Here is a 25,240-nt window from a genome sequence, read left to right on the forward strand (position 1 = left end):
AACTGCCAGTGTTCTGGCTTTAAGACCAATAATCAGTTTTCAAGGAGAGAAATCTCAAAAGCAGGATCGGCATTCAGAAAAATGTTTCAGCCATTAAAGCCCCAGTGGGGGAAGTTTTCCATAAATCTTTATTTGTCTTTCTATTGAAAACAATGGCTTTCCTTATTTACAAAAGGGCTGAATAATACGAGGAAGGGAAACGTCTGGAGGCTTTGGTAGAGAATACATATTTTTCTTGTTAAATTCCAGGTTTTAAAAGTTGTGACTCAAAGAGCAGAGTTTTTGCACATGCTCGCGTCACACAGCATCCCAGATACAGGGGAAGCAATGGTTTTATCAAAGAGGAGAAGGAAATGGGGAAGAGATATCTTGTCTTTGTGTTTCTTGGTTTAGCTCCTTGGGTAGAACATGGCGTATTTGGACGTCCGGAAACCCAGCAGGTCCCTCATCTCGTTGCGAAACTTGGAGAGGTCTTGGCGCAAGTCGTTCAGGTTCTCCACCGTGGCCTGGTCTGTGCTTTGCATTTTTTGCCGCGTGGAGGTCAGGTAGCGGTGAACCAGGCAACACATGATCTTCTGGTAGTTCTCATCATGCTTCTGCTTCAGGTTCCTCCACTCCTGCGTGGAAAAGACAGTCAAGGAGTACAGAATTGCACAGAGGGCTGCATTTACAAGGGGCTTTGTTTTATCCATCTCAAACCACAAAAATGCACAGGCAGCCATTTTTTTCAACAATTACAAACAATATTCTTCTCACCTTCAGGCTGTTCTGTCTATTCACCTTCCCCTTCGAGGTGTGTGAACAGATCCACTTGCTCATGCTGGTCACCAGGTAGCACACGGTCTTTGGGGAGGGGAGGATATTGAACGGCGGTGGCATCGTACACTTGTCATCAAAATAGCTAAGCCACAGCTTGGCCCGGGCAAACTTCCACTCCTTGTCTTCATGATTCTGCAGACATCCATAAACCACAAAGAAGGCGGAGAACAGGAATGTGAGAAGGAACTTTTTCACACACAGAAATCCTGAAGATGTAAAAATGCTCTGTCTGTTGAAATCCTTGAGTGGAATAGATTTAGCTTTTCTGTTTTCCTTTGCAAAAATCCAAGGATGGTTCAAAAGAAACTGAAGATGTGCAGCAGAGCTCCAAAGAAATAAAACCTTCAACAGCTGCAACATTTCAGTGAACTGCAATAAATTTGAATCCTAACACTAAATGAAAACAGTTTGGATAGTATTGTGAAATCGCAAATGACTTACAGCAATTTGTCTGAAGCTTTTATGGAGCATCGCCACCAGCAGCTTGGTCAGGACAATAACAACCACAATGTTGTAGGTGCCGATGATCATGGCGCCTACAAAAGAGCGCAGCTCCTCTGTGTAGGTGATGCGGGTGACGAAGAGCGCCACGTGTGCCAGGGAGAAGATGTACCAGAACAGGGCGTAGCAGGTCCCCATGAACCTGGAAAACACAGTTAGCTGATGAAGCCAATTCTAACTCGACAGTGAAATCATCCCCCATACAAAGAGTCTCTAACGTCTCTGGACAAGTATTCTAAACATCCATCATTGTCGTCATCACTGTCTAGAATGACACGCTGAGGTTGGCCCATACGTGTGGAATGCATCGTTGCTTTGTTGCTGGCAGAAGATGCCCTCGCAGTCCTTGGCTGGAGTCTTGTCTGGGTCCTTCTGGTCCTTTCCATAAAGCTGAGTGAGTCCGATGGTGAAGGAGAACAACACCAGCAGGAAGAGGCCCAGGAACTTTCCGAACTCTTGCAGCATCTGACCCATGGAGATCTGGTGAGAGATGAATATTTTTTTTTTGCGGATTACAAGCTGGTTTAATCACATGGACATGAGTTTTCTGTTTTCCCACTAATCCTCAGTAACGTACCTGAGGTCTTTTTCCTTTTTCATTCAGTTTGGAGGAAACAATTCATATGAAAGTGCCGTAACATAAGTTGATATTATTACAGAGTAAAATGTTTTCTGAACCGCTTTAGTTTTTATGTCAAACGTAGAGCGATGTCTTTGTCTTTCTATTGTTACGGTTGAAATCACATTCACTGAGATCCATGCCTGTGGATGTCTGGGTAATGTGGTCTGCAGGCAAACTAGATTTGCCACTTTTGTCAAAAAGCTTCTGTGAGAATTAGCTTTGCTATTACTCCAAAAATAAGTTTACTCTTTCCCAGGAGCCGTTTAGACATTTAGCAGGAAAAACACAGTAAAGACTAACACACGGAAAATACTTCTACGTGCGTGTCATAGTAAGCTGTGCTATATAACAGCAGGAAACACCTCAATGGAACAGGGCCAACATTTTGAACGTTATTAGTTTCACCTGCACTTTTTCTGCTGTGATAAATCAAAGTGTGAAAAACGGTCTGCTGACATCATTGAAACTGTAGTTTGCATCTGTATTAACACTTAAAAAGGAAACTGACTGTAACATGAATCTCTATAACACTAAATTACTAAATGTAAGTTAGGAAAATACTGCAGTAGTATTGTTCTAGTCTGTGTAAGCATAGCTGCCCCTGGCTAATTTTGCAGTAAAACAGCTAATAACAAGGGAACAACTATGTGCATAAGTTAATTTCCATCTTTTGCTATTGGACAAAAAACTGAATGTGTATGTAACAACGCAGTAGAGTAGTTTATTTAGCTATTTATTTATTTCAACAGAATTACTTTTGAGTTGTCTTTACTGGACTGGTACCTTCAAAACCTTCGCAAGTCCACTCATGTATTTTTCCACAGCACAGAAATTTATTTTTACCAAACTTGTTGATCGAGCAAAGATCTCTTCCATGATATCTCTGCAAATGAGAAAATTTTGATATTTTTTTTGATAATTGATATGAATTATATGATTGAAAATGTCCAAATGTTATATAGTGCAGTAATTTATGAACTCTTTCGAGCAATAACATTAGAGACATAATCCACAGCTAATTTACACAGACCAATAACTTGTCGTCATATGGTATAAATGACGTCATGATTTATTTCAGTATTTCTTCATTGGGGTAAAACGCACACGTAGAGAGGCCTCCCCCCTTCAATGCTCTTCACTTCTAGATGTTTTGGTTCTCTTTCAGCACCGTGTGAGCAAACTGTTTGACTTCTTGTGGCTATTTTAAACTCCATGTTCTGGTTGAGCAGTGATTCCCTGTGGTGGTGGAAAAAGAAACAACATGTTCTGGCAGCTGCATGTGCTCTCACCCTACCTGAGGGTAGACAGACAAACACAGAGGAAGCCGGAGAGGGGGCTCGGAGACAGAGACGGTCTTCTAGGACCTTTGGGAACTCGCTATTTATGGGGTTGAGTGGCTTATCTGTTTACCAGGACCTTGAGATTCTCAAACAAGGTCAGAGGCACGTTCACCATTATGAAAACACAAACACACCAGTGTCCAATGTGAGGGACGACCACTCCGCCTGCACCTCAAGGTGAACGGAGACCGGAGTGTTTGCCCTGAAACCCGGCAGCTTGTTTGAGGAGAAGGGCTAGTCTATTAGGGTGATTCATTCTCTTGTCATGTCTAAATCCCCCCCCGTGTATTCCTTTGCCACTTTGTACACATCTGATTTAGGATTTAGGAGCTGAGGGTGTTCCCTGCTTGCTCAGCTTGACAAGCAGCCGAACTTAGTGACTGTACAAACAGAGCAGGAATGCGGCAGGTCAGGAGCTCTTAACCTTGACTGGAAGTGGGGTCTAATGTATTCAAGGGGCCTCAGCTACATCTGAGGACACACAAACATTCTCTACTAAATAAGTCAATAAACATGAATTTGCCAACATTGTATGAAAAGAAACACGTGTTTAAGGATTTTATTTTACTAGAGCTACAAAATAAGAACTAGAACTATAAAATAAATACATTTTCACTCAAATTTTGCAACGCGGAAGAAAAGTGTTTATTCGTCTAAAATGTTCTAGGGGTAGGGTGTCGTCCACTAATCAGAGGGTCAGTGGTTTGATCCCCAGCTCCTCCAGTTTGCATGCCTAAGTGTCATTAGGCAAGATACTGAGCCGCAAATGCGTCTCATGGCTGTGCTCGCAGTGTGTAACAGGAGAAAGAGCTGTATGAATTTGTACGTGTGTGGACGGATGAATGTGGAACATTGTGGAACAATAGCATCCACTAAACCGAAATTTTGAAATGGCTAAGAATATCTAATTCAGTCACATTTACAGTGTGACTGCACTTTTCTGAACTTGGTTAGAATGTGGATGTTTGTGGAACTTAAGCTTTTTTCCTCCTGCTCATACATTCCTCCTGGTGGGCTGCTGGTTATGGTATATAAATACTGTCAGTGAGGTTAAGTCTAGCCTTGAGTGAGCTCAATACGTGCACACTGGTGATACACACACATACAGACACACACACTCACACTTTCAATCACTCTTTCCAACCTCAACAGGGGGCACTCCCCGGCAGAAACATGAGCTGGCCTCCTTAGGAAGGATGGAATCAGAGACACTCAACATTGCTGCATCCCACATAGTACTGACTCACTGTCTGTGTGTGTGTGTGTGTGTACGTGTGTACGTGTGTGTACGTGTGCATTAGCAGGGAGGTGTGTCTGCGATGTGGCGACGAACACACAGCAGCATTTATTTCCAAAGCTAATATTTTTCCCATTCCTACGAAGCCAGACGGTGATGTCACAGAGTGGGTGAGTGAAAGGGAGGAGGGGGGAGAAGAAAAAAACGTGAAGGGGAGCAGAACGATGGAGAAGATTGTAGCTGAAAAGTCCTCATTAAGAATCTTAAGGGGAACCTTAAGTGTTTTATGAGTCAACCACAAACAGCTCCTCGGCTTGTTGACAGGAAGGCATCTCTACAAACGCACTGGCCTCACTGCATACCTGAACATTTCTATATGTGGTTCAGTCACATGTGGAGAAACAATTAGACCCTAAAGGCTGTCAGCATTAAATCAGACGTTGGCCGACTTCTCAAACTCTCCACGCCAGCTGGCTGGATGATAACAACACATCGTGATTTGATATAAAGCGACACCTATGGCACTGGAACTGATGGACCCCAAGTAGAAAATATGCAAACCAGATTTTTGGCTTTTCTGGGACGTTGGAAAAACTTGAGACATAACAAGAGCTATAAACTCACACTTCGCTACGTGAACTTTTAGTGACCAAGTTCTGATTTAACTAATTTAACCGTGCAGTGCTCATTTCTATCTGTGCAATTCAATGGCCAATGTGCAATCCATTACACTGTATGTATATATTCTGCTTACAGTGTGTATATTATATCTATCCTCATATTTTTACTTTCCTTCTGTTTATATTGCATTTGTACTTATTTATTACTTTTACTGTTCCGTCCTCTTTGCTGATGCAACACTACAAATTTCGTTGTAAAACTAATGAAGGATTCTCTTATCTTATCTTCTAAATACATCAAGTTTATATATACAGTATTTGAATGCCCACCTGAATCTGATCAGTATAAAGAGATAAAACGTAAGAAGCTTTCGGCTTTTACTCTCACAGTTTTATAGATATTCACTATTCATAAGAGTTGGCGGTGAATATTGCTCTTTCCTCAGAAAAAGAACAAACACAACATCTGTAATTGATAACACTCGAGTTAAAGACATGGCACAATCTTGTAGTTGTGTAAGAAAGCAGTTAAAAAAAAAAGAGCTCGCAATGGATAAATGTTGGTTTATGATGAGGAGGAGATTAAAATAAGATGCTTTATCACTATGTTAAACATTAGCTCCTAATGCACCACAGCCAAACACTCTTTCAAAGAAAAGCCAAGTTATGGAACCTGGTTCCCATTTTTCAATGAATCTGATTGGCATTAAAATTATGTGAAAGTATGTTTCCTCATCCTGCAGAGGATCTTTAAAATAGTATGTGAGTAGTGTTTATTTTTCCTCGCTTTAATCTCACACAGCCAGATTTATGGTTGGGTTGGGAATGATGTATATGCCAGTTTGTGATTAAAAATAATTAAAATGTGTTGTGGGTTAACTGAGCTCCTCTAGCTCTGAAGATAGTTTGAATAATCACTTTCTGTAAACTCATTCACCCTAATGGTCGAAACAATGATGCATATGTTAACTATGCCGCTGAGCTTTATGATGATGTCTTCAGTTTATTTATGGGTAAATTATTGCATCGTATTCATCTGCTGCCTCTGTGCTCGGTGCTTATACTCACGACGATGGTCTGATTCTGCTGAGCACAGCTGGTGTTGTTGTCCCTGAGAGCTCTCACTTCACTGTGAGAGTGGGTGGTGCGTGTTTGTGAGTGGTGGGGTTACAGAGAGTGATGGGGAAGCAGTTTTCTAACCATTATATAAGAATTGGATTATTTTTCTCATCCAAAGTGTTTCTTAAAGTACACGATCGCTACAGGAATCACCATCCCAACTTTTTAATGACTGTCCTCACACCTCTAACAATGAAACCAATAAGCTATAAAATCAGAACTACTTGAACGCGGCCACATCTCCGTGTAGGGGCTTGAAAACTCTGGAGTGGTGTGGCAGGTTTTGATTTAGGAGCAGTGGTGCATTTTTAAGATGAAGTGTAGTAGTGAGGATGTAGACTGTGTGTGTTGCTCTCCCACCTGCAGCGGCCCCAGTATGGAGCTGGTGGTGTACATGAAGAAGAGGCGCAGGTAGCTGAGAACGTTAGCGAAGGCAAACAGGCCCTCGGCCACCAGGATGGGATGGAACGCGTCCCAGTTCTTCCTCTCGGTGTCTTCCATATTCTTGAACTGTGAAAAACATGACAAACATCCCAAAAATGATACTAACTCTCCACAGATACATTCTTTGCCCTTTTCCTTTGTGTCAGTAACAACAATTATTCTTTTTACATTATGAATCCAGTTCCCTGCAATCTTATAAGAAGCCAGCAAAGAAAAACACATGATATTTCCCCTAAATCCGAAGTGTGTGGGTACCTTGCTGTGAGCAACGATCTTGAGGGCAAAGGTGGCGAGGTAAAGGGAATTCATCACAAAGCTCAGCTGGTTCCTCGACTCTTCCAGAAAGTCTTCCAGCCCTTCGTACCACAGACGCTTTACGTCCGACCACACCATCCCTGCAAGAGAGCAGGAATTCACCATCGTCACGCACATTCAAACATTTAAAAACTGCTTCCAGGGAGGAACAGGAATGTACGAGACGGATAATCAGAGATTAATGTGCTGAAAATTTGTCATCTGCAGGATTTAGGGAAGTGTGTGGAATTTAAAAAAGTGGTTGTGTCTCCTCTTGTCCAAGTGGAAGGACTAAGTGCAAAGTCTAAATGCACAGAAAGGATAATAACATATGACTGACAGCTTGACATATTGTCTCAGCCTGGAGACACAAATTATGACAATAGATTGAACGTGACTGTTCTATTATTGATTTCCATTGTTTCAGGAAGCAGATGAGTGACAGGCTCTGGCACAGAAATCCCTTTTTTCACACATGAATTGTTTCCGTCTCTGGAAGATTTCCATTTGTTCCGCCCGCTGAGTCGGATCCCGTGCGTTTCTACCTAAAGACCGGATTTGAGTCCTCACGCAGAAATCCAAGTGTACATTACAACACATGCACATCCATGAACCAGCTCACACACACACAATCTCTCTCAGCATCTGATTTCCACTTTGGAGTCTCAGGGGAACGACAGGATGGAGGGAAAAAGCAGCTGATTTGACATGTGGCTGCTGCCTATCGACACCCAGCACATGTTTAGAGCTGTAATAGCTCCTTTTCACATCCTGATAACATTAGCACACACTTGTCTGAGCGCAGTCTGATTCTTATTATTTAACCCATTTTGGAATTAGTTTTGTCTTGCTGCAGGGACAATAGAGAGTGAAGTCTGCACTACTGCATCACATCCTGCAGTGAATAAAACTGCTGAACGTGTTAAAATTGATCTTTGATGTTGCTCTTTTGCAGGCCCCCCCCCCCCCCCGAGGTGAGTTATCTCATCCCATGTAGAAACCCATTACGCTCTAATGACTCCGTAACTGATCTCACTCCTGCAATACAGAGAATAAACTGCAAATGACACCGCAACTATCCTCGTAACTTCGAACGATAGAAGTCAGTTGCTTCTAAATCTGTTCATGTGATGTCAGGTATCGTGGACCTGAAGTAAAAAATTACAAGAAACACCAGCAGATATGAAAACACAACAAAAAAATCACAAAACACAACAGCATTAACTTCTGATGGAAAAGGTATGAACACGCTTGATGGATTTGTTGCTAAGTTTTCTTATTTGTTGTGTTTTCTTAATTGCTTTTTTGCTTTTTCTTATTGGCCATTGTATTTGTATTTGCCGTCGTGATGTGCACCTCAGGGCCACCGTAGTCTGGTGCAGTTATCGGTATAGTATATCAGTCGGGCAGTGATAGCGGTGAATCCTGGACCGATGTGCTGCCGTCGCCGTGCTGTATGTCTGGTGGAGCAGCAGGATGATGCAGCCATGAGATAAATATCTGTGCTGTGGAGGCAGAGCCATTAAAGACAAAGTGAATGATCATACTAATGGTTTCTTGGCAGAGGAGGAAGGTAGAGAAGCTTTTCCCCAGTGAGAGACGGAGTGGGTTTCTGTCTGTCACTATCCAGCCTCAACCGAAGAGAGGGCCCATGTCCGTGTGTGTGTGTGTGCGCGCTGAGTGCGGTGATACCAGCACTCAGGTGGACCACAGGGGAGAAAGAAGAAGCTGCAGTTCCTTTCTATAGAGCTCAATTAGAAGCAGAACTGAGATTTAATCTAGTCAAACCAGACTCTCTGTCATTCACTATAGTAACAGCTGTTTGTCATGTTCTGCCTGATGGGATTATAGATACAAGATACTGGAAGAGGCCACAATGAGAATCTCTCATTTTCATTCCTTTATGCAATTTACTTAGTTTCACGCAGTACACGACACGTCCTCTCTGCACACACGACGATGTGGTGAACTGGGTAAAAATCTGACCTATGATCCACAGGATGAGCAGGAGGTCGATCCTCTCCGGCGCGGGGCCCATGGTGTTCTTCTTGCCTTCGTTGTAGACCAGAGAGTAAAGGTTGAGCAGCAGCAGGAACGTGAAGTAGGAGGCGCTGTGGATGATGAACTTGACGAAGGGCGTGTGGATGATCTGACCGACGCGCGAACGAGGCACCAGCAGGTAGCAGATGGACAGCAGCGGCCAGAGCATGGCCACGCTCAGCACCGTGGCCATCTTCAGACAGGTGTGCTTGCGACGGTAGCTGGCCGTCTCTCCAAACCACACGGTGTTGAGGAACTGCTGGCAGTTGGACTGAGCCACAAACTAGAAGGGACGACAAAATCAGATTTGACTGAACTTATAAACAGGACAAATGAATTGAATTAGCTATTTCTGTTCATTTTCAGTGGGTGATCATTCACATGTCTCTGGGATGAGATGATTGAAGTTGCAGCTTCGTGTTCATCACAGAGACACTTTAATATTTTCAATACATCTCTTAGCAACTAAGCAAATAGACTTATTTACATATCATGTGCAATATTACTTCCATTATTGATGTCATTTCTATTTTCTACTGCTACTTTAGTTTAGTATCAATTATATTATTTTCATTTCTATTCAGCACTGGCTCTTCATTTACTCCATATATACATCATATTTTTATTTTCACTTTATACTTATTCACTTTATATTGTACAGTTTCTTTACTCTTGGAGGAAGCTGGCACAAGGAATACATTATCTTATCGTATCTTATCTTGTCTATAACCCTCTATGTTGTAGAATACAAAAGCAGAGTGGGTGTAAAACAGAGGCTGTCAGTATTTTTATTACATGCACTGTTACACACACAGTTTAATGTATCAATATTCTCTCTGCGATAAGAATTCAAACACAAACATGCTATAGGCTAAGAACTGAATAGGCTTTACGAATTAGTTCTCTGAGGTGCAGCCTGAACAAGAACCTTATCAGTCTTATCTCCCCGACAGGAAACAACGGTATGCTATTAACTGCGCTGTGATATATGAGTCAAACTCTTCACACTGAGCCACCCCAGCTGTAAATTGCCCCAGAGCTTCAAACTTCAATCTTTAGTGTGTCTTTGACTGCTGCCTCAAGGAAAGTACTTCATCCTGTAAAACTCATATTTCCCAAATACAAGCAGTGGTGTACTGGAGCAGATGTTCAAAATGAAGTACGGCAAATAAGAGAATATTCATAATATGGGGAGTTGGATAATTATCTCTCCACTAATCTGTGAATGCATATTGTACCGTGGCTTGATATTGACATTCAAACGTGCACGTTGTTCCTCTGACCTCTTTTTGGTTGTACTTGATGGCGAGCTTGAGTCGGCTGAGGTTCATGCGCTCCTCCAACAAGCCTCTCTTATCAACGTGATCCTCGCTGGACGTGTGATTAAGAATAACTTCCAGCTCTCGAGAGTTTCGAGCCTGTGCCAGCAGGTCCTTGGCGAACATCTTGCACTGCTTCGCCAGCTCCTCGTAATCATTCCTGGAGTAGAAGCAAGATTTTATCAAACTAGAAGTATTTTTATCTGTTCCAGACTGTAAATGAAGGGTTTACACTATCACTGTGTGCGCATTTGGACACATTTGTGGGCATGTTCCTCTATGTGTGCCTGAGAAGAAATGAGACATGACGGACGGAGGTGGACCAGTGGCATACCACTCATACCTGAACTCCACTTCAACCAGACTGAGCTCCCTCAGGTCTGTGCTCAGCTCAAAAGCCCTGAGTATGGGATCCTCCTCGGTCAACATGATCAGAGAGGGGCTCGCCAGGCAGCGGTAGATGTCCAGGCGGAACCTGACGAGGACCAATGGATGAAAAAGGGATCAAAAACCAGATGGAAGATGGAAGAGCAGGTGGAACAAGAACGAGGAAAAGGGAGAAGCATTCAGTCCTGTAGCTGTTGCATTGGTACCTGCTTTGACCTGCATGTTGTTTACAAGCCAAACTGCAGACTGATTCAGTTAGCGCACTGTGTGGGAGGTTACACTTCTCTGCAGTGAGAATAAAAATACCAGGCAGAGGAAGAGCAGCAAAATCTCTGCTGTGAATTCAAGATGGTTTCATATATGAAGCACCCATACTTCCACAAAGGAAACTCTGGGATTTCTGAGAATCCAAAACATACGAGAAGACAGCTGACATTTTCAAAAGCCAATGCTATCATAAAACAGGGAGCTGCAAGCTTTCTCGAACACCTTGCTTGACGGAACGAATGATTCACAGTTGTTTTCCAACATACCAGATCGAGGATTAAAACAATCATCATGTAAAAATAACACAGCTATTACCGGCAAGAAGAAAGTGACAATAAATCAGAGTGACGTTTGTCCTCTGGTTCAGATCACCAGGAGCTTAATGCAGCCGTCTGGGCCGAGTCAACATTATTTATACTGTGACACCTTCTGTACCTGGAATGTCGTAAGCTGTCCTTCTTGTTTTTGGCGTTGCAGAGCGTGCACTCGCAGCCCACGGCGTGGGGCCGGGGGAGCGAGATGTCCTGCTTCAGCAGCATGGTCAGGATCTCGTAATTGTTCCTGTGCGCTGCCAGGATGACCGGAGCCACATCCATGGTGGTGGAATACTCCGGGTTCTGAATCCGCTGCATTAGTTTCTAAAAAGGAAAAAGAAAAAAGATATAGAAATGTAAGTGTGAATAGTGTGGAGAAAGAAAATATGGATTATTCCAGCCTGTTCATCTCATCTGTGGTGTTGTTCTTGAAAGAGGAGACTCACGGCAATGGAGGGCTTGGACGATCGCCTGGGCCTGTGGTTGAGGAGGATATCCACAGCTCCCACCACCTCTGAGTCTATGGCCACCAACAAGGCATCTGTCGCCTGAAGAAACAAAAGCATCATTTTCAGACAGAAGATTTCACGCCAAATAAACCACAAAGTCAGATTATTGTAATTTGGAAAAAGTGACTTTTTGTGCATAGATTATTTTGTGCTGACTGTGGGTTTTTGTGTTTATACCTGGCAGCCATGCTCCAGGAGCAGCTGCAGGATGTCCAGGTTCTCGTTCTCGATGGTGATGGTCACGGCGTCTCGGCCCAGCACATCCACACAGTTGATGTTGAGCTCGCCGCGTCGGTTCTCCTCCAGGAGCTTCTTCACCATGTAGTAGTCACCTGCAGAGCACCGGGGGGAAATTCTGGCAATGAAGTATCGTTTGAGGATGGTGCCAAACAGACACATCCTCTGTCATGAGGCAAATACTCAAGCAGTCCTCTCTCGACCCTCGAGTCGGGTGTAACAATAACATCTCCCTCAAAGGACAAGGATTTCTCCGATGGAGCCATGTTTACAGAGACTTTATATGGTTGTGCTGCAGCGGCTGTCGGCAACAGCATCTGCCTGCACAATGTTCTTATCAATGAAACCCTCTCCTCCCTGTGGGCAGATTTGCACAGTGGCCAGCTTATAGGCAGCTGTGAGAGGAGGGAAAAGAAGTGGTCTGACAGTTTGCTTTGTGCAATGACCATGCTGTAACTGATGGAGCGGTTGGCCATGTTGGACTACAACAGGCCCGCTGAGAGCATGCTCCGGGATATCTGTGAGCAATCAATAATAAGAGCTTTTCCATTATCTTAAAAACATCCCGTTGAGCTTCCAACGTTAATAGGCCTTTGAGCTTTTCTGTGATAAACATTGTGCGTAAAAACAGTGGATACTGGTCTGGGGAAACACTGGAGGAGGAGGAGGAGGAAGAGGAGGAGGAGGAAAGAGATGAATAACAGACCTTTCTCGCAGGCCAGCAGGAACAGCTTCTCATCCAGCGTCGTCTCCTCCTTCACCTCCCTCACGTCTTTCAGGGCCAGAAATTTATCCGGAGAGGAAGCGTCCGTGCCTTGGTACAGAGCTGCCATTACGACGGAGAGCGAGTACGGCCAGACACTGATGTGCATCCCACTAGAAAGCGGCGAGCATCACACGAGAAAGCCCGTCAGATGGGAGGACATTTATCCAGAGCAAGCCTGTCGTGTTTATTGTCGCAGCAGCAGCGTAAAGACTGAACCGGAGGCATCGAGGGTTGTTATCGTCGCTTCCCTGCTGCGTCCTTTTACGCGCTCCTGCTTCCTCCAAAAAACCTCTGGACGACTTGGATTGAGTGGAAATGCTCTGTTTCAGTCTGAGTAAACGTCGCGGTGGTCTGCCCTCGGTGTGTTTACTCCCACCATCTTCTCTCCTATCGCAGGGTCCTGGAGATCTCTCTGGTCCTGATGCTGCTGACGCGCCTCTCACTGCGCATGTCCGCGCCTCCACCTGCTCCTCCATGTCGCAGGCGCAAAACCTCCGTGCTTCATGATTATGTAACAGTTCAGTGCAGCTTTGCACCGACAACATCCCTCAGGCTCAAATAATGGAAGTAAAAAAAATCATAGTACTTCTTACATTAGTTCTCAATAGGTGATGATATCGAAGGTTGGATCATGGATACAGTCGTTGTGAGGAATTTTACTATATTTCCCATTTTTAAGGATGCTGGGGTGATATGTGCACTTTGGTTAGGTTAAAGTTAGGGTTCGGTAAGGTAAGGTTAGGAATTAGGTTTTGCTCAGGCTGTCCTCAATCAATGGAAGACAATGCAAAGTCCTGTCTGTGTGTTTGGTGTAGCTTCTGTTTAAACTGCAGATTCATGTTTAAATTTATGCTGAAGTTTTTCTCTATAACATTATATTCTGAGACTTTAGCCATATGTAAAATATATACATATGGTATGGCTGTGCACGCAAATCATTATTTTCCTAACTGTCACATGTTGAGTGGACAGGAGGCGTCAGATGTACTACAATGCACACATCTCATCTGCTAATTTACTAAACGTTGAGAATATTTCACAATCATGCAACATTTTCAATAAAAACCCGCCATTGAGTCTGAATGTATTTGTAAACAAAATAATGAGACGGAGGAAAGAAAGAACAAGCTGGTGTTCCATTCAGGGTTGTGTGTGCATCCATAAGACTGGACAGGCTACTTCCTGCAGTAACATGATGTGTTTTACATGCATGGGAGAAATCCTTTGAATATGGATAATGAAAAGAGAGGGAGAGAGAGATATCTGTGTATAGTCTGCAGGGAACAGCATGCAGGAGATACACACGGCTGTCCCTCCAGGCTGTGATATTCAAATCAGTGCATATCTGTCCTCCACATTCCATCTGTAACGTTTAGCACAGGCCGGTGAGCATCAGTGCAGAGTATGACACAGAAAATGGAGAAACTCAGGATGAAGAGAGTAAAGTAATTTGCAGCTGTAGCAGGGGCGGTATAAAATGTGAATAGAAATGTTAATACAACACAAGGATTTAACTTGTCTTTGCTCTGACTGGTAAAAGTGGATGAGAATGTTTAGCAGCTGGATTTGTTGTATATGGGATTTGTGTAAAAGACTCTCCTCTTAAAGTCTCTTAAATGTTTTCCTCATTACGCCTACATGAAAAAAAGTGATTTAGTTTTCTCATGTCATATAAATCCAGAGAAGTTAAACGCGTGACTGAGAAATAATGTTTAATATAAAATACACTCATTCCCCCATCTGTTCCCCAATCCTCATTTCATTTAGAATATTTGAGCTGAAAAGTTCAGAGTTAAATGTTGATACAGTTGATTTTTAATTCGACTATATATCAACTTATATTCTGAGTCAGAAACTAATAAAGGTCTTCAGCCATATACCACTTGATGCTCCTACAGTCACAACTCACCATGAAACAGTCATTTTCATTATCTTAAATCTACTAAGTTTGAGAGGATGACTGTATTAACCTTATCATTGTCCACAGAGATCGCTTACATCCGAGATACAGACTGGACTGTTGTTTACAGTGAGTCACATGTTAGAGAGGAGACGCTGCGTAATATTAAATGAGACTAGAGGGAGGAAACTGAGGTAAATCCCCTCACGGCCATGAAATAACAACTGCTGCAGAATGAACACATAAATATTAATGATACCAATTTTCTTCTTCTTCTTCAATAGCTTCCACAGTTTGCTTTGGGTTTTCTGACTCATCACATATCAATATTGTACATATTATGAATATGTATTAATAACTTGCAAAAAACAATTAAAATTGGTGCACATTCATATTTTGCAGCGATGAAAATATTTTGCGCATGTGTGATAATGTTTTGTGCAAACTGCTGTAATTAAAAAAAAAAGTTCTATACGTCTATACATATAAGTTTATTCCACAAACTCTAAGAAAAACATACATTATACATCTGCAACAGTATTTAACATTCATAGGAGCCGATGAAATTCAAAATAAGCTTCTCCCCCTGCACTGATTCTAATTCTGCACAATTATACTTGCAAGCCAAGAGAAGGATCCTATAGCTGCACTTTACAATCCAACAATACAGCATCCCAGAGCGGCCCTCAGCTCATCAGGCTGAACACAATTATGAGGAAAAGGAACAGAACACTATGTACAAAGAGGGTGGGATATATATAGCCTGCTTATCGGTGCTAGATACAGGAATAACACAACAGCAGGTTGTTAGAATTTCAGTAAATGATGCCAAAGATGGAAACAAACCTGGATTCTTGACAACCACTGCATTAGCAGTTTATTTTTATGTTGGTCTAAATGCAGTTTAATGATGATAAATGGATAAGTTAGACATATAAACTATAAACGCTTTGTTAACATTTAAAAAGTGTGTTCGGCTGAAGAGTTTTTTGTCCTAAGATATAGAAAAGTCTGTTTCTTTGTCCGAATTGGAAACCCTAGCTCCAGCAGAGGGCAGTACACACAAAGGTTTTGTGTTGTGAACATCCGCAGTGGATACCTACTACAAAATGGGCATCAGAAAGATCTGCACACAGATCCACACAGAGACAGAGGAGTAATTATTTACCGCACAGTCCAATAATCCAACACATATGATGTAACCTCTGTTCAAAAGCACTTTCACAACAAGCGGCTTTACTTGATCTGTAGATGACGTGCTCTGAGGAGAACAAGGCTGTAATGCCTTTGTATTAGGACAGTATATAAAGACATATGTATTATAAGAAGATTTTAGTGCTGCAAGATAAAATAAAGTACAATAGACCACAATAAAAACAATGACATTAGCATAAAAAAGTCTCCACATACCAATCTGTGCATTACAAACCTTTAAGGGATTTCTCATCAGGGGTCAAAGGGCCGAGCCCCCTTTCACTCACTCAATCTCACGGTGCAGTTCAGTTGTCCCATGGTGGATGGGGGGGGGGCTGTAATCCCAAACTGGCCGAGCCTCTTAGGAGCGATGAATGTCAATCTGCAGAGCATGTGCTTTCCTCTGTCCAAACACACACGGCCTTACAGCTTCCCAGGACTTGACAGCCTCATGGGGTACAGCTGTCAAATGTCACATTTCAGCCGATTCCCATTTGGAGGAGTGTCAGTTATTGTTGCTGACTGTTTCCAATTCATCCACTAATTGAAAAAAACTGAAAAAAAGTAAAATAACACTGCGTTAGTCTAGCAGCCTTAAAGAAATACTTTATTTTCATTAATTAATTCAATCTTTAATCACAAAAATGTCTCTGTGGTATTCTAACAGCAACATATTCGTTCTGCAATGAATTTATTGTATATTTCTAATTAATAATTGAGTTTTTCCTTCAGGGTCCAGGGCCTGATTTTCCTCTTATAGACCTGGGTTTCCCTCTTGAGGCGGCAGCGGAGAAAAAAAACAAATACATTTAATTTGAAATATTGATTCTTTGCTGCAGTCATGCACTGTGAGGGGGACACACATTAGTAAATTAAACAGGACTCTTAATGAAATAACAAGTTATGGCGTTTAAACAAAGAGGAGGGAGGAAGAGAAAGAGATAGAAGGGGTTAAAGAAAAATAAAGAAGCTTTCAATTCCTCTTGCACCTGGTGTTTGTGTGTGTGTGTGTGTGTGTGTGTGTGTGTGTGTGTGTGTGTGTGTGTGTGTGTCTGTGTGTGTGGGGAGGGGGGGGATGAGGCTGCAGACACGTTGAGGTGGATCCCTGTGAAACACAACAACAGCATCACTTCCCACAGTCTTATCTTCCATTGCTGTGATCCGTGGGAGCGAGGACCGAGGAGGCTGGGGCAGCGGGACGGACGCGCGGATGGGCCAATGGCGCAGCGCGCTGACGCACGACGCAGCAGCGCGCCGCCAATGACGCGCCAGTATGGGAGGGTCTTCCACCCCCCCACCCCCCCCACCGTGTATTCTGATTGAATCCAGTTTGTGTTACTTGAACGAGCAGACGAGCAGGAAGAAAGAGAGGAGGGGGGAGAATCTTGGAACCGAGCGGTGTTAGCTGTGCCGTCCGCTGCTCCGTTATGGCAGATTCGGAATGATCTGATCCGTCGCCACACGCGCCGAATCTCAGCGGTATTTCTGGATCTGCGATTTTCTCTTTTGTGAAGGATGCATGAGATGGAGACTGCACAGGGATGCCTCCGCCGAGCATGCTCGAACAGGGCGTCTGTTCCAATGAGGAGAGCCGCTGCCTTTTTGTTTTGAACAACACGGGCCACGCACTGAGTCCCCGCATCGCCGTGGACAACTTCAACGCATCCTCGCATCCATCGCTCCTATGAGGAACGTTGCGCACTGCAGAGAAAACGGGGGAATCGTGTTGTGGATGTGGAATCGCTGGTGAATATATTACCGAATCAGCCGGCGTTCAAAATCTGCATCAGTCGCCAGTGTATGGTGTGTATACATCCCTGTAGAGTCAGTGTGAGGAACTTTGTCCGGTGGTGAGAGCCACTCTCCGGGGGCACAGATGAGAGGCAAGCAATACCATCAACCACTGAAGTTGACAGCGCCTTGGGAGAAGGATGCTGGCTTTGGGAGGAAGCTCAAAACCTACAGGAATCATACCAAGATAATAGCACAGCCCGGGATCGTGATGAAAGTCCTCCGCAGGAAGAGGATCGTCTTATTCATGGCCTATATCTTACTGCTCGTCCTCACCATGCTGAACCTGGCTAATTATAAATGGACTAAGGAGCCCCAGCAGTGTAATCATCAGATGAGGAGCACCACTTATCAGAGCAGATCTGACATTCGCTTCCTCTACAGGCCCTCCCTGGCAAAAAAGAGGCAGCTCATCTATGTCCTGACCACCTGGAGGTCGGGCTCGTCGTTTTTCGGGGAGCTTTTCAACCAGAATTCCGAAGTGTTCTTCTTGTACGAGCCCATGTGGCACATCTGGCAGAAACTGTACCCGGGCGATGCTGTGTCTTTACAAGGGGCGGCCAGGGACATGCTCAGCTCCTTGTACCGCTGCGATCTGTCTGTTTTCCAACTTTACAACAGCCCCGGGGGCAAGAATTTTACCTCCCTGGGACTATTTGGGGCCACCCTCAATAAAGTTGTTTGTTCCTATCCCCTGTGTTCGGCCTACAGGAAGGAGGTGGTGGGAATGGTGGATGACAAGGTGTGTAAAAAGTGCCCCCCTCAAAGCCTTAGACTGTTGGAGGATGAGTGCCTCAAATATAACACTATAGTCATTAAAGGGGTACGGATTTTGGATGTTAACGTGTTGGCCCCGCTCATGGAGGATCCATCCTTGGATTTGAAGGTAATACACCTGGTAAGAGACCCACGGGCCGTGGCCAACTCCAGGATCAAATCCAGACACGGCCTGATAAGGGAGAACTTACAGGTGGTCCGCAGCAGGGACCCTAAACTTCGCCGGATACCTTTCGTGGATCCCGGCCACAAAGCCAACAAGAAGGACGGCTCAGACTACCACTCCATCGGGGCCATGGAGGTGATCTGCGACCGCACCTCCAGGACTTTGAGGACTGCCTTAAACCCGCCAAGCTGGCTGAAGGGAAAGTACATGGCCGTGCGCTACGAAGACCTGGTCGAGAACCCGGTCAAGACCTTGCGGAACATCTACCGCTTTGCCAACCTGACCACCAACCATGAAATTGAGTCGTTCGCGCTGAACATGACCAGCGGCTCCAGCTCCTCCTCCAAGCCATTCATAGTCTCATCCAGGAATGCCACACAAGCTGCTAGTGCATGGAGAACAGTGCTCAGCATTCAACAGATCAAACAAGTCGAGGACTACTGTCACCACTCTATGTCCGTTCTAGGGTATGAACGAGCCAGAACAGCCGGGGAGGCTAAGGACATGAGCAAATCACTACTGACACACTCCAAACTGTGAAAACGTCCGCACCGCCAAAGACCTTTTAATTTAATGTTCATTTTGCATCGAGTGCCGTTTCCTCTTCTTGTGGAATTAAAGCTTTACGTTGAATCAGTGTCCGAGGAGCTACACTGGCCGCATATGGAATGTATCATGTTTCTCTCAGTTGAATTGCAGTGGTATTTGAAAGGACCACATCTTTTATACTGGAATACTGTTGTCTGCTGTTGACAGTGCAAGGCCCATGAACAATGACTTGAAATGTGAAGCTGCAACTATGAAAAAACAAAAGCAAACAAACAACGGTATCTTGTTCATGTATCTTGTCATGATAACACTCTGAAGTGGATGTTTTGGGGTTGTTTTTGAATGTTTGAAATATTTCTTTCCAGTCTCCATACTGTTCTGTAAAAGTGAAAATAGTGGATGAACAACATCAAAACAAAAAAAACATGAACAGTCTATAAAACAGAAAAAAAAATCTCATTGCTAATGTTCATTTGTAAGATCTGGGTAAAGTCTGAGACAATCAATGATTTGATTTGTTGATGTGCCATAGTTAGAGGTGTGGTGAACAGGCGGCATCAGAACAGTATCAGTGCTATTTCTAGCTTTTAAAAAGAAAAGAGGATGTTTTGAGTTTTGTCACCAAATCCTTGTAGGATGATATCATGCACTGTGGACAATGCTGTGGCTCTGGAGCTGTCTCTCCCTCTCAGTATCTGTGTAAGCAGTCTGTTCTACCATTTCCAATGTTTACAATTGCTTGCTCTTATAAAAACACATGATCTGGGAATTTTGCATCGAGTAAAGTTCACATTTGACAAGAAATGCATCTGTGTGGAAAAACCTGTACGTTTAAAAAAAAAATCATAAACAAAAACAACTTTAGCAAAATCTACTGGACAAGGAAACGTCTCCTTAAAAATGAAAATAAATAAAGATGGTGAGCCACTGGATTCAATCAATACTGTAATGACAGAAAGATTTACTTTAATTACACATGCTTTGTAATAACTGTTCTTTATGAGGTATAATTCAAAGCATACTGTACTTAAGTTCAGTGCAGTATGCAGCACTGTGCCTTACGTCCCCATTGAGAACCGTTACGCTGGAATTATTTCATAAATTAGCTATTTACTATACAGCTTAAAGATGCCCTGTGGCGTTTTTCCTGCAAACAAAGTTCCTGTTTACGTTCAGTCTTACTCACCAGAACACACTGTTTATTTCCCTGAGGTCTAACAAATTTTCCTTCCTTATAAAACAACCCCGAAAGCTAATTTTTCTTAAATGTTAGAAACCTGTATTCTTTACAACAAGAGCAAACAGGGAAGCTTCGTCTCTGCTTTTTGTCCCTTTTCTGCAGGGAGTTTAAAAGTCTCAAATAAAAATGTCAATTTCAATGATGTGAATTTTAGGCTTGCACCTAAAACCTGCAGACACCCTGTTGTCACAGCCTGTAGATTAGTAGAATTCTGTGAAACCTTTTGCACAATTGTGTAGATATCATGCATGAGAACTTAAGAACCTTTTAGTACAGGTTCCAAAAAGATCAGAAACACTGTATTCACAGTATTGATAGAAGTAATTATTGAGCTTTTTTTGGCCTCATGACTTTAAAGTTAATCGAGAAGAGAAATAACTCAAAAACAGGAAATATGCTGATATGAAATGACCTGAATACAAAGTATAAAGGTCAGAGAGGATTTATGAAAACCATCACATCAATTCAGATTTTTTGCTGTGATTTGCTGAGTTTTGCTGATTTTATCTCACCTCAGAAAAAGGAACTAGAATGTCACCTCCAGGAGAGCGTGCACCTCCACCAAGCCTGAAAACCTTGCACCAGATTGTCTCGTTCTTATGATAGAAATTTAGCAGGAAACAGGAAGTGCTCTGATAACCTACGCAATCGATTTATTATAAAAACGTAAAAGGAAAGTGAAACAAATCAAATTAAAACACCTTAATCTGCATCTGCCCAGGCCTAATATTTGCCTAAACCTGCTCACAGATAAACAAATTAACAGGTGAACCTTTGTGATAGAGGCAATAACTTTGGGTTTGTGACGATGTAACGTGGAAAAGCTCTATGGGCATTAAGTATTTCCTCAATTTTAAATTACACAGAAAAGTTGTGAAACCATAAACCTTAACAAATTACACCAACACAACTTTTAACTGTCCTTTAAGTGCAAGAGTTCATTCAGTGTCTCCTCAGAACAAAACTATATTCAAAATAAATAAGCCCGAGCTAATGAGACTGCACAGTATTTTTCTGAGGAAAGCAGAGCTGAAACAGAAGCATTCCATAGATGCACCCATGCATTGACAGTCTAAAACTGAGAAGCCCTCTTATTCAAAGACAAGAGCTTTATGAGTATGAGGGAAAACAGTGTTCGGATTCACAAAGCCGAACCTCCACAGATTGGATTTGTGCACAACACCCTGCTTTGCTCAGGGGGGGATCAGGGGCCCTGAGATTTATAATGATGCACTCAGAAAAGCAGCAAAGTGCAATCTATAATTAAAGAAGTCACAGGGAAAACCCTCACATGCTAATTGTGTTATTCCCAAATGCTGCTAATACACTTAAAGCATTTGGAAGTATTGGTGAGGAGCGTGGAGCGGAGTAATACATTCAGTGGATTGAATCACTTAAACAGATTTTTAGCAGAAAACACTGTTATAAAAGTTTAATAAGAAGTTCAGGAGGAAGAAGAGCGAAGCAAACTTGGCACAAAATACACTTTCAGCTGATTAAGAGGAATTACAGCAGCATCCAGCGATAGTGGAGGCTCATGAGCTGTTTCCCCTAAAGCTTGAAACCAAGATGTTGCGTAACCGAGCCGCTCCTAATGAATGTGTGACTTAACATGTTGCATATTCATCCCAACTATTGCGTTATAATATTGTGTGCCGTTTGAAAAGTACACCGTGCACACAAAGGTCAAAGGTCTGCACAGGCTCAGACATTATAGGCACTTGAGTTATACAGTCATAGCTTTTCTGATTCAGCTCTTGATTTCCTCAAAACTGGAGCAAACAAGGCAAGAGAGTCATGAGTAGAGCCACAGAAAGAGCAATAGGTTTTGTAAATGTTTTAACTGTTTGTGTGTTCTTGTCCGTGCATGTCAGTACACATGGGATGCAGCATCTTTTTGGGAGCCGTAAGTAAGATTCCTGGTCATCTCCTTTCAAGATGCCCTGTTGAACCCTGTTCGCTGTGGGATGCAGGGTCTCAGCCTCAGGGCAGCGACTGATTAGCTCAGGTTAGAGGTCAGGCTTCTGGCCCAAGTCCTCTTCGTGCTCGGATTGGAGTTGGAGTGATTTGGTTCAGTCTCATACAGCTGCTCTTCATCCTAAATGACAAGAGACACATCATAAATTCTTTTGAAGATATTTTACAGTGCATGTGTAGCAACACTAAGGAAATATTACCTCTCGTCTGGGAAATACTCCACACCACCGTGTTAGCAGCGGCTTTAAATATATTTGACCTCGTTAAGGGACCGTGGCGAAGGTGGGAGTCAGGTATCGGGTATGAATCTCATCAAACAGGAGAGAGGAAAATACCCTTTTATTATTTACGCCAGGGAGATTATGTTTCCACCGCTGTTAGTTTGATTTATAAGCGAGATTACACAAAAAACTGTTGAGTGGATTTCCACGAAACTTGGTGGAAGGATGTGGTATGGGTCACGGAATAACTTCTTGATGCAGATCCAGGATTCACTTTCTTTAACATTGAGGATCTTGCTGACAGAAATTAAGCACATTTAGGGAACTAGTATCTATGAGTGTGTGAAATGTGTTGCAGTTGGATTTAATTGATTTCACTATTATAGCTTTTTTTTTGGTTTCTTTTTACAAGCGTGGCCTCGGGCTAAAACAAACCTTGATTTTAGCAGCAACAAAACACAACTCACAGGAGGCACATTATGAGATTATGTAAAAATAAACGATAATAGCTTTTAAGTGATGAATTTTCATGAAGGTTCACAAGATCAAAGAGTGACATCCTACCTGAGGTGGAGGAGAAAGATTTAAAAACAACTTTTTTTGCAAGTACATAATATTCTCAACACAATATACTGCGAGCTGGTTAGTCATTCAAGCTTTAGGTGCTTGTGCTATTTTCGTTTCACATTGCCGAGCATATTTAATATACATCTACCAGTTCTTGTCTGCTGGGTAGTTGTCCTCATGTCCCCATAAAAACTCCAATGCATGTGCAAGAGCGGACTGGCAGAGGCCCCGATAGAGATAAAAATAAAGGTGTCAAATGGGGCTTTATCTTGTTTCCGGCACGGCGGGTCAGTCTTGGACTGGATTGAAACTAGAGGCAAGGTCAGAAATGGTTTATAAATGTGCTTAAGTGATGATATAAAGTCCTACAGGCAGGGACGTTTCTGGGATGCCAGACTTTATGGTTATAATCCTCTAGAGGTGTTTGAGGACACAAATCAATAATGATGCCATGAAGTGACTGATAATAATAACACTGACACATTATACAGCCAGTAACTCCACTTTCTGGGCCAGATTTCAGACAGTCCATTTAGAAACGATTCTGTATCTACTCCATTAGAAAACACTCTGAGAAAACACGTTAGCTTTTGGCTGTAGGAAATCAGATAAAAAATTCCCCTTCTGAAGACTTTCCTTTGCTTTTGCCTTGGAAAAAAAAACAATAAATTGTCAGCGCTATCGTTTCTGTGGGGGAAAAAGATATCTTTGTACCTCAGAGCCTTTGGTGAATAATGTGAGACTTAAAGGTGGCACACAAGTACACAATCCCCTCAATGAGTACAAAAACAAGAGGAGGAAAATGATTTGGCGCCAGTTCTTACAAGGCTGTTGCTGTTGTCAGCAATATACAAGGAGTGGGAATTATGGGCAGCATTCAGCTATCTAACAGGCTTTATTTATACATGTTTCAAATGCGGGACAGAGGGAGAGAGGGAGAACAACAAAGGGTGGAGTGCGGGTGAGGAGGCAGAGAAAGAAGGGAGGGAATAATGACTCATTTGGGACCAACGGGAGTAGGCTGTCTTCTTGTTGGCACAGTGTCCCCCAGTTCCACGCTGGCATAATACGAGACAGTGATGGTAATTATAACTGCTAGTGCTGTTTTGTGGTCTGTGTGTGTGTGCTGGAAAAGGTGCTGAGTAGTAGCGGGGGGGTAGCAGGACAACTGCTGCTTCAGCGACCATCGCAGTAAGTATAATTTCCTCCCCACACGTCCGACACGTCACCTTTTCCTGACCCCTCATCAGAGCAGGAAGAGTACAATTACTCATCCACTGTGCATGAGTAGACTTCTTGGGTATTCATACTTTTGTAAGAGAAAATATGTCCAGAATAAGTAAGAAATAAAGAAAAAATTAAGAATACAAAAGGCTCATAAAACTTGCCCAATCCCAATCTGATGTTTCACTAAGTTTTTATAGAATTTTGTAATTGGTCCCTGTCCCATCCACCAACATGGAGGAAGCAAGGTTTATGACCTATTCTGCCCCCAGCCATCACGGCCGATCAATGTGCTGTGGCTTCACTTTTGAGTCGCTATCTTTATATATAGTCTGTGATTTAAATGTGGACTGTTGAGCCTTAGCAGAGATGTCATTCTAGTTAGTTTACTATTAGCACCACCTCCATTTAACTGTTACTTTTTGTACAGTATTGTTTATGCTTTGGTACTGTTGTACATTATGTAATACCACAAATATACTAGGTAACAATCTGAGATTAAACTCCCAAGTCAGGCTGTGGAGTCCGTCAACCACATAACGCAGCAACCCTTGGTCTCTTAAACACGGGTGGCCTCCGGGATGCCAGATTCAAAACAAAAACATCGGTTGCCAGCCCTGAAACCACAGCCTGCAAACCGCTTCAGCAGGAGGGATCAAAAGGGCTTTGATGTCCGTTAAAATCAGTGCTTATTATTTAACAGTAAAATGTTCGTCCTAACGAGCCTCAAAGCCGAGCCGATGGAAATGGTTACGGAAGCAGCAATTTGCCTGTAGCATGAGAAACCGGCATGGCCAAG

The 25,240-nt window shown here is 42.9% G+C and overlaps 2 protein-coding genes across 2 annotated transcripts; one reads left to right on the forward strand and one right to left on the reverse strand.

Moving 5' to 3' along the window:
• Positions 1-110: 110 nt before the first annotated feature.
• Positions 111-21,074, reverse strand: trpc1 (transient receptor potential cation channel, subfamily C, member 1). Its single transcript, XM_020087367.2, has 14 exons — positions 20,965-21,074; positions 12,776-16,483; positions 12,010-12,164; positions 11,770-11,871; positions 11,445-11,647; positions 10,699-10,830; positions 10,320-10,515; positions 8,983-9,319; positions 6,958-7,097; positions 6,619-6,768; positions 1,616-1,800; positions 1,261-1,462; positions 757-951; positions 111-617 (listed from the first exon to the last, which is right to left on the reverse strand). Exons 2-14 carry the CDS (start codon positions 12,939-12,941, stop codon positions 390-392), a joined length of 2,391 nt encoding a protein of 796 aa, XP_019942926.1. The 5' UTR covers positions 12,942-16,483; positions 20,965-21,074; the 3' UTR covers positions 111-389.
• On the forward strand, positions 17,285-20,153 carry chst2b (carbohydrate (N-acetylglucosamine-6-O) sulfotransferase 2b). The gene has a single exon (XM_020087369.2). It carries the CDS (start codon positions 17,806-17,808, stop codon positions 19,201-19,203), a length of 1,398 nt encoding a protein of 465 aa, XP_019942928.1. The 5' UTR covers positions 17,285-17,805; the 3' UTR covers positions 19,204-20,153.
• Positions 21,075-25,240: the final 4,166 nt, after the last annotated feature.

Source organism: Paralichthys olivaceus, chromosome 17, assembly GCF_024713975.1.
Source record: "Paralichthys olivaceus isolate ysfri-2021 chromosome 17, ASM2471397v2, whole genome shotgun sequence".
Classification (NCBI taxonomy): domain Eukaryota; kingdom Metazoa; phylum Chordata; class Actinopteri; order Pleuronectiformes; family Paralichthyidae; genus Paralichthys; species Paralichthys olivaceus.

What these genes read in the sequence shown, in the direction of transcription:
- chst2b (XM_020087369.2), top strand. Translation starts at nt 17,806, where the DNA reads ATGAGAGGCAAGCAATACCATCAACCACTGAAGTTGACAGCGCCTTGG.
- trpc1 (XM_020087367.2), bottom strand. Translation starts at nt 12,941, where the DNA reads ATGCACATCAGTGTCTGGCCGTACTCGCTCTCCGTCGTAATGGCAGCT. An exon ending in AGATCGTTGCTCACAGCAAG is followed by an intron (nt 6,769 to 6,957) that starts GTACCCACACAC and finishes TGTTTTTCACAG; the next exon opens with TTCAAGAATATGGAAGACAC. An exon ending in AGCAACGATGCATTCCACAC is followed by an intron (nt 1,463 to 1,615) that starts GTATGGGCCAAC and finishes TGTGTTTTCCAG; the next exon opens with GTTCATGGGGACCTGCTACG.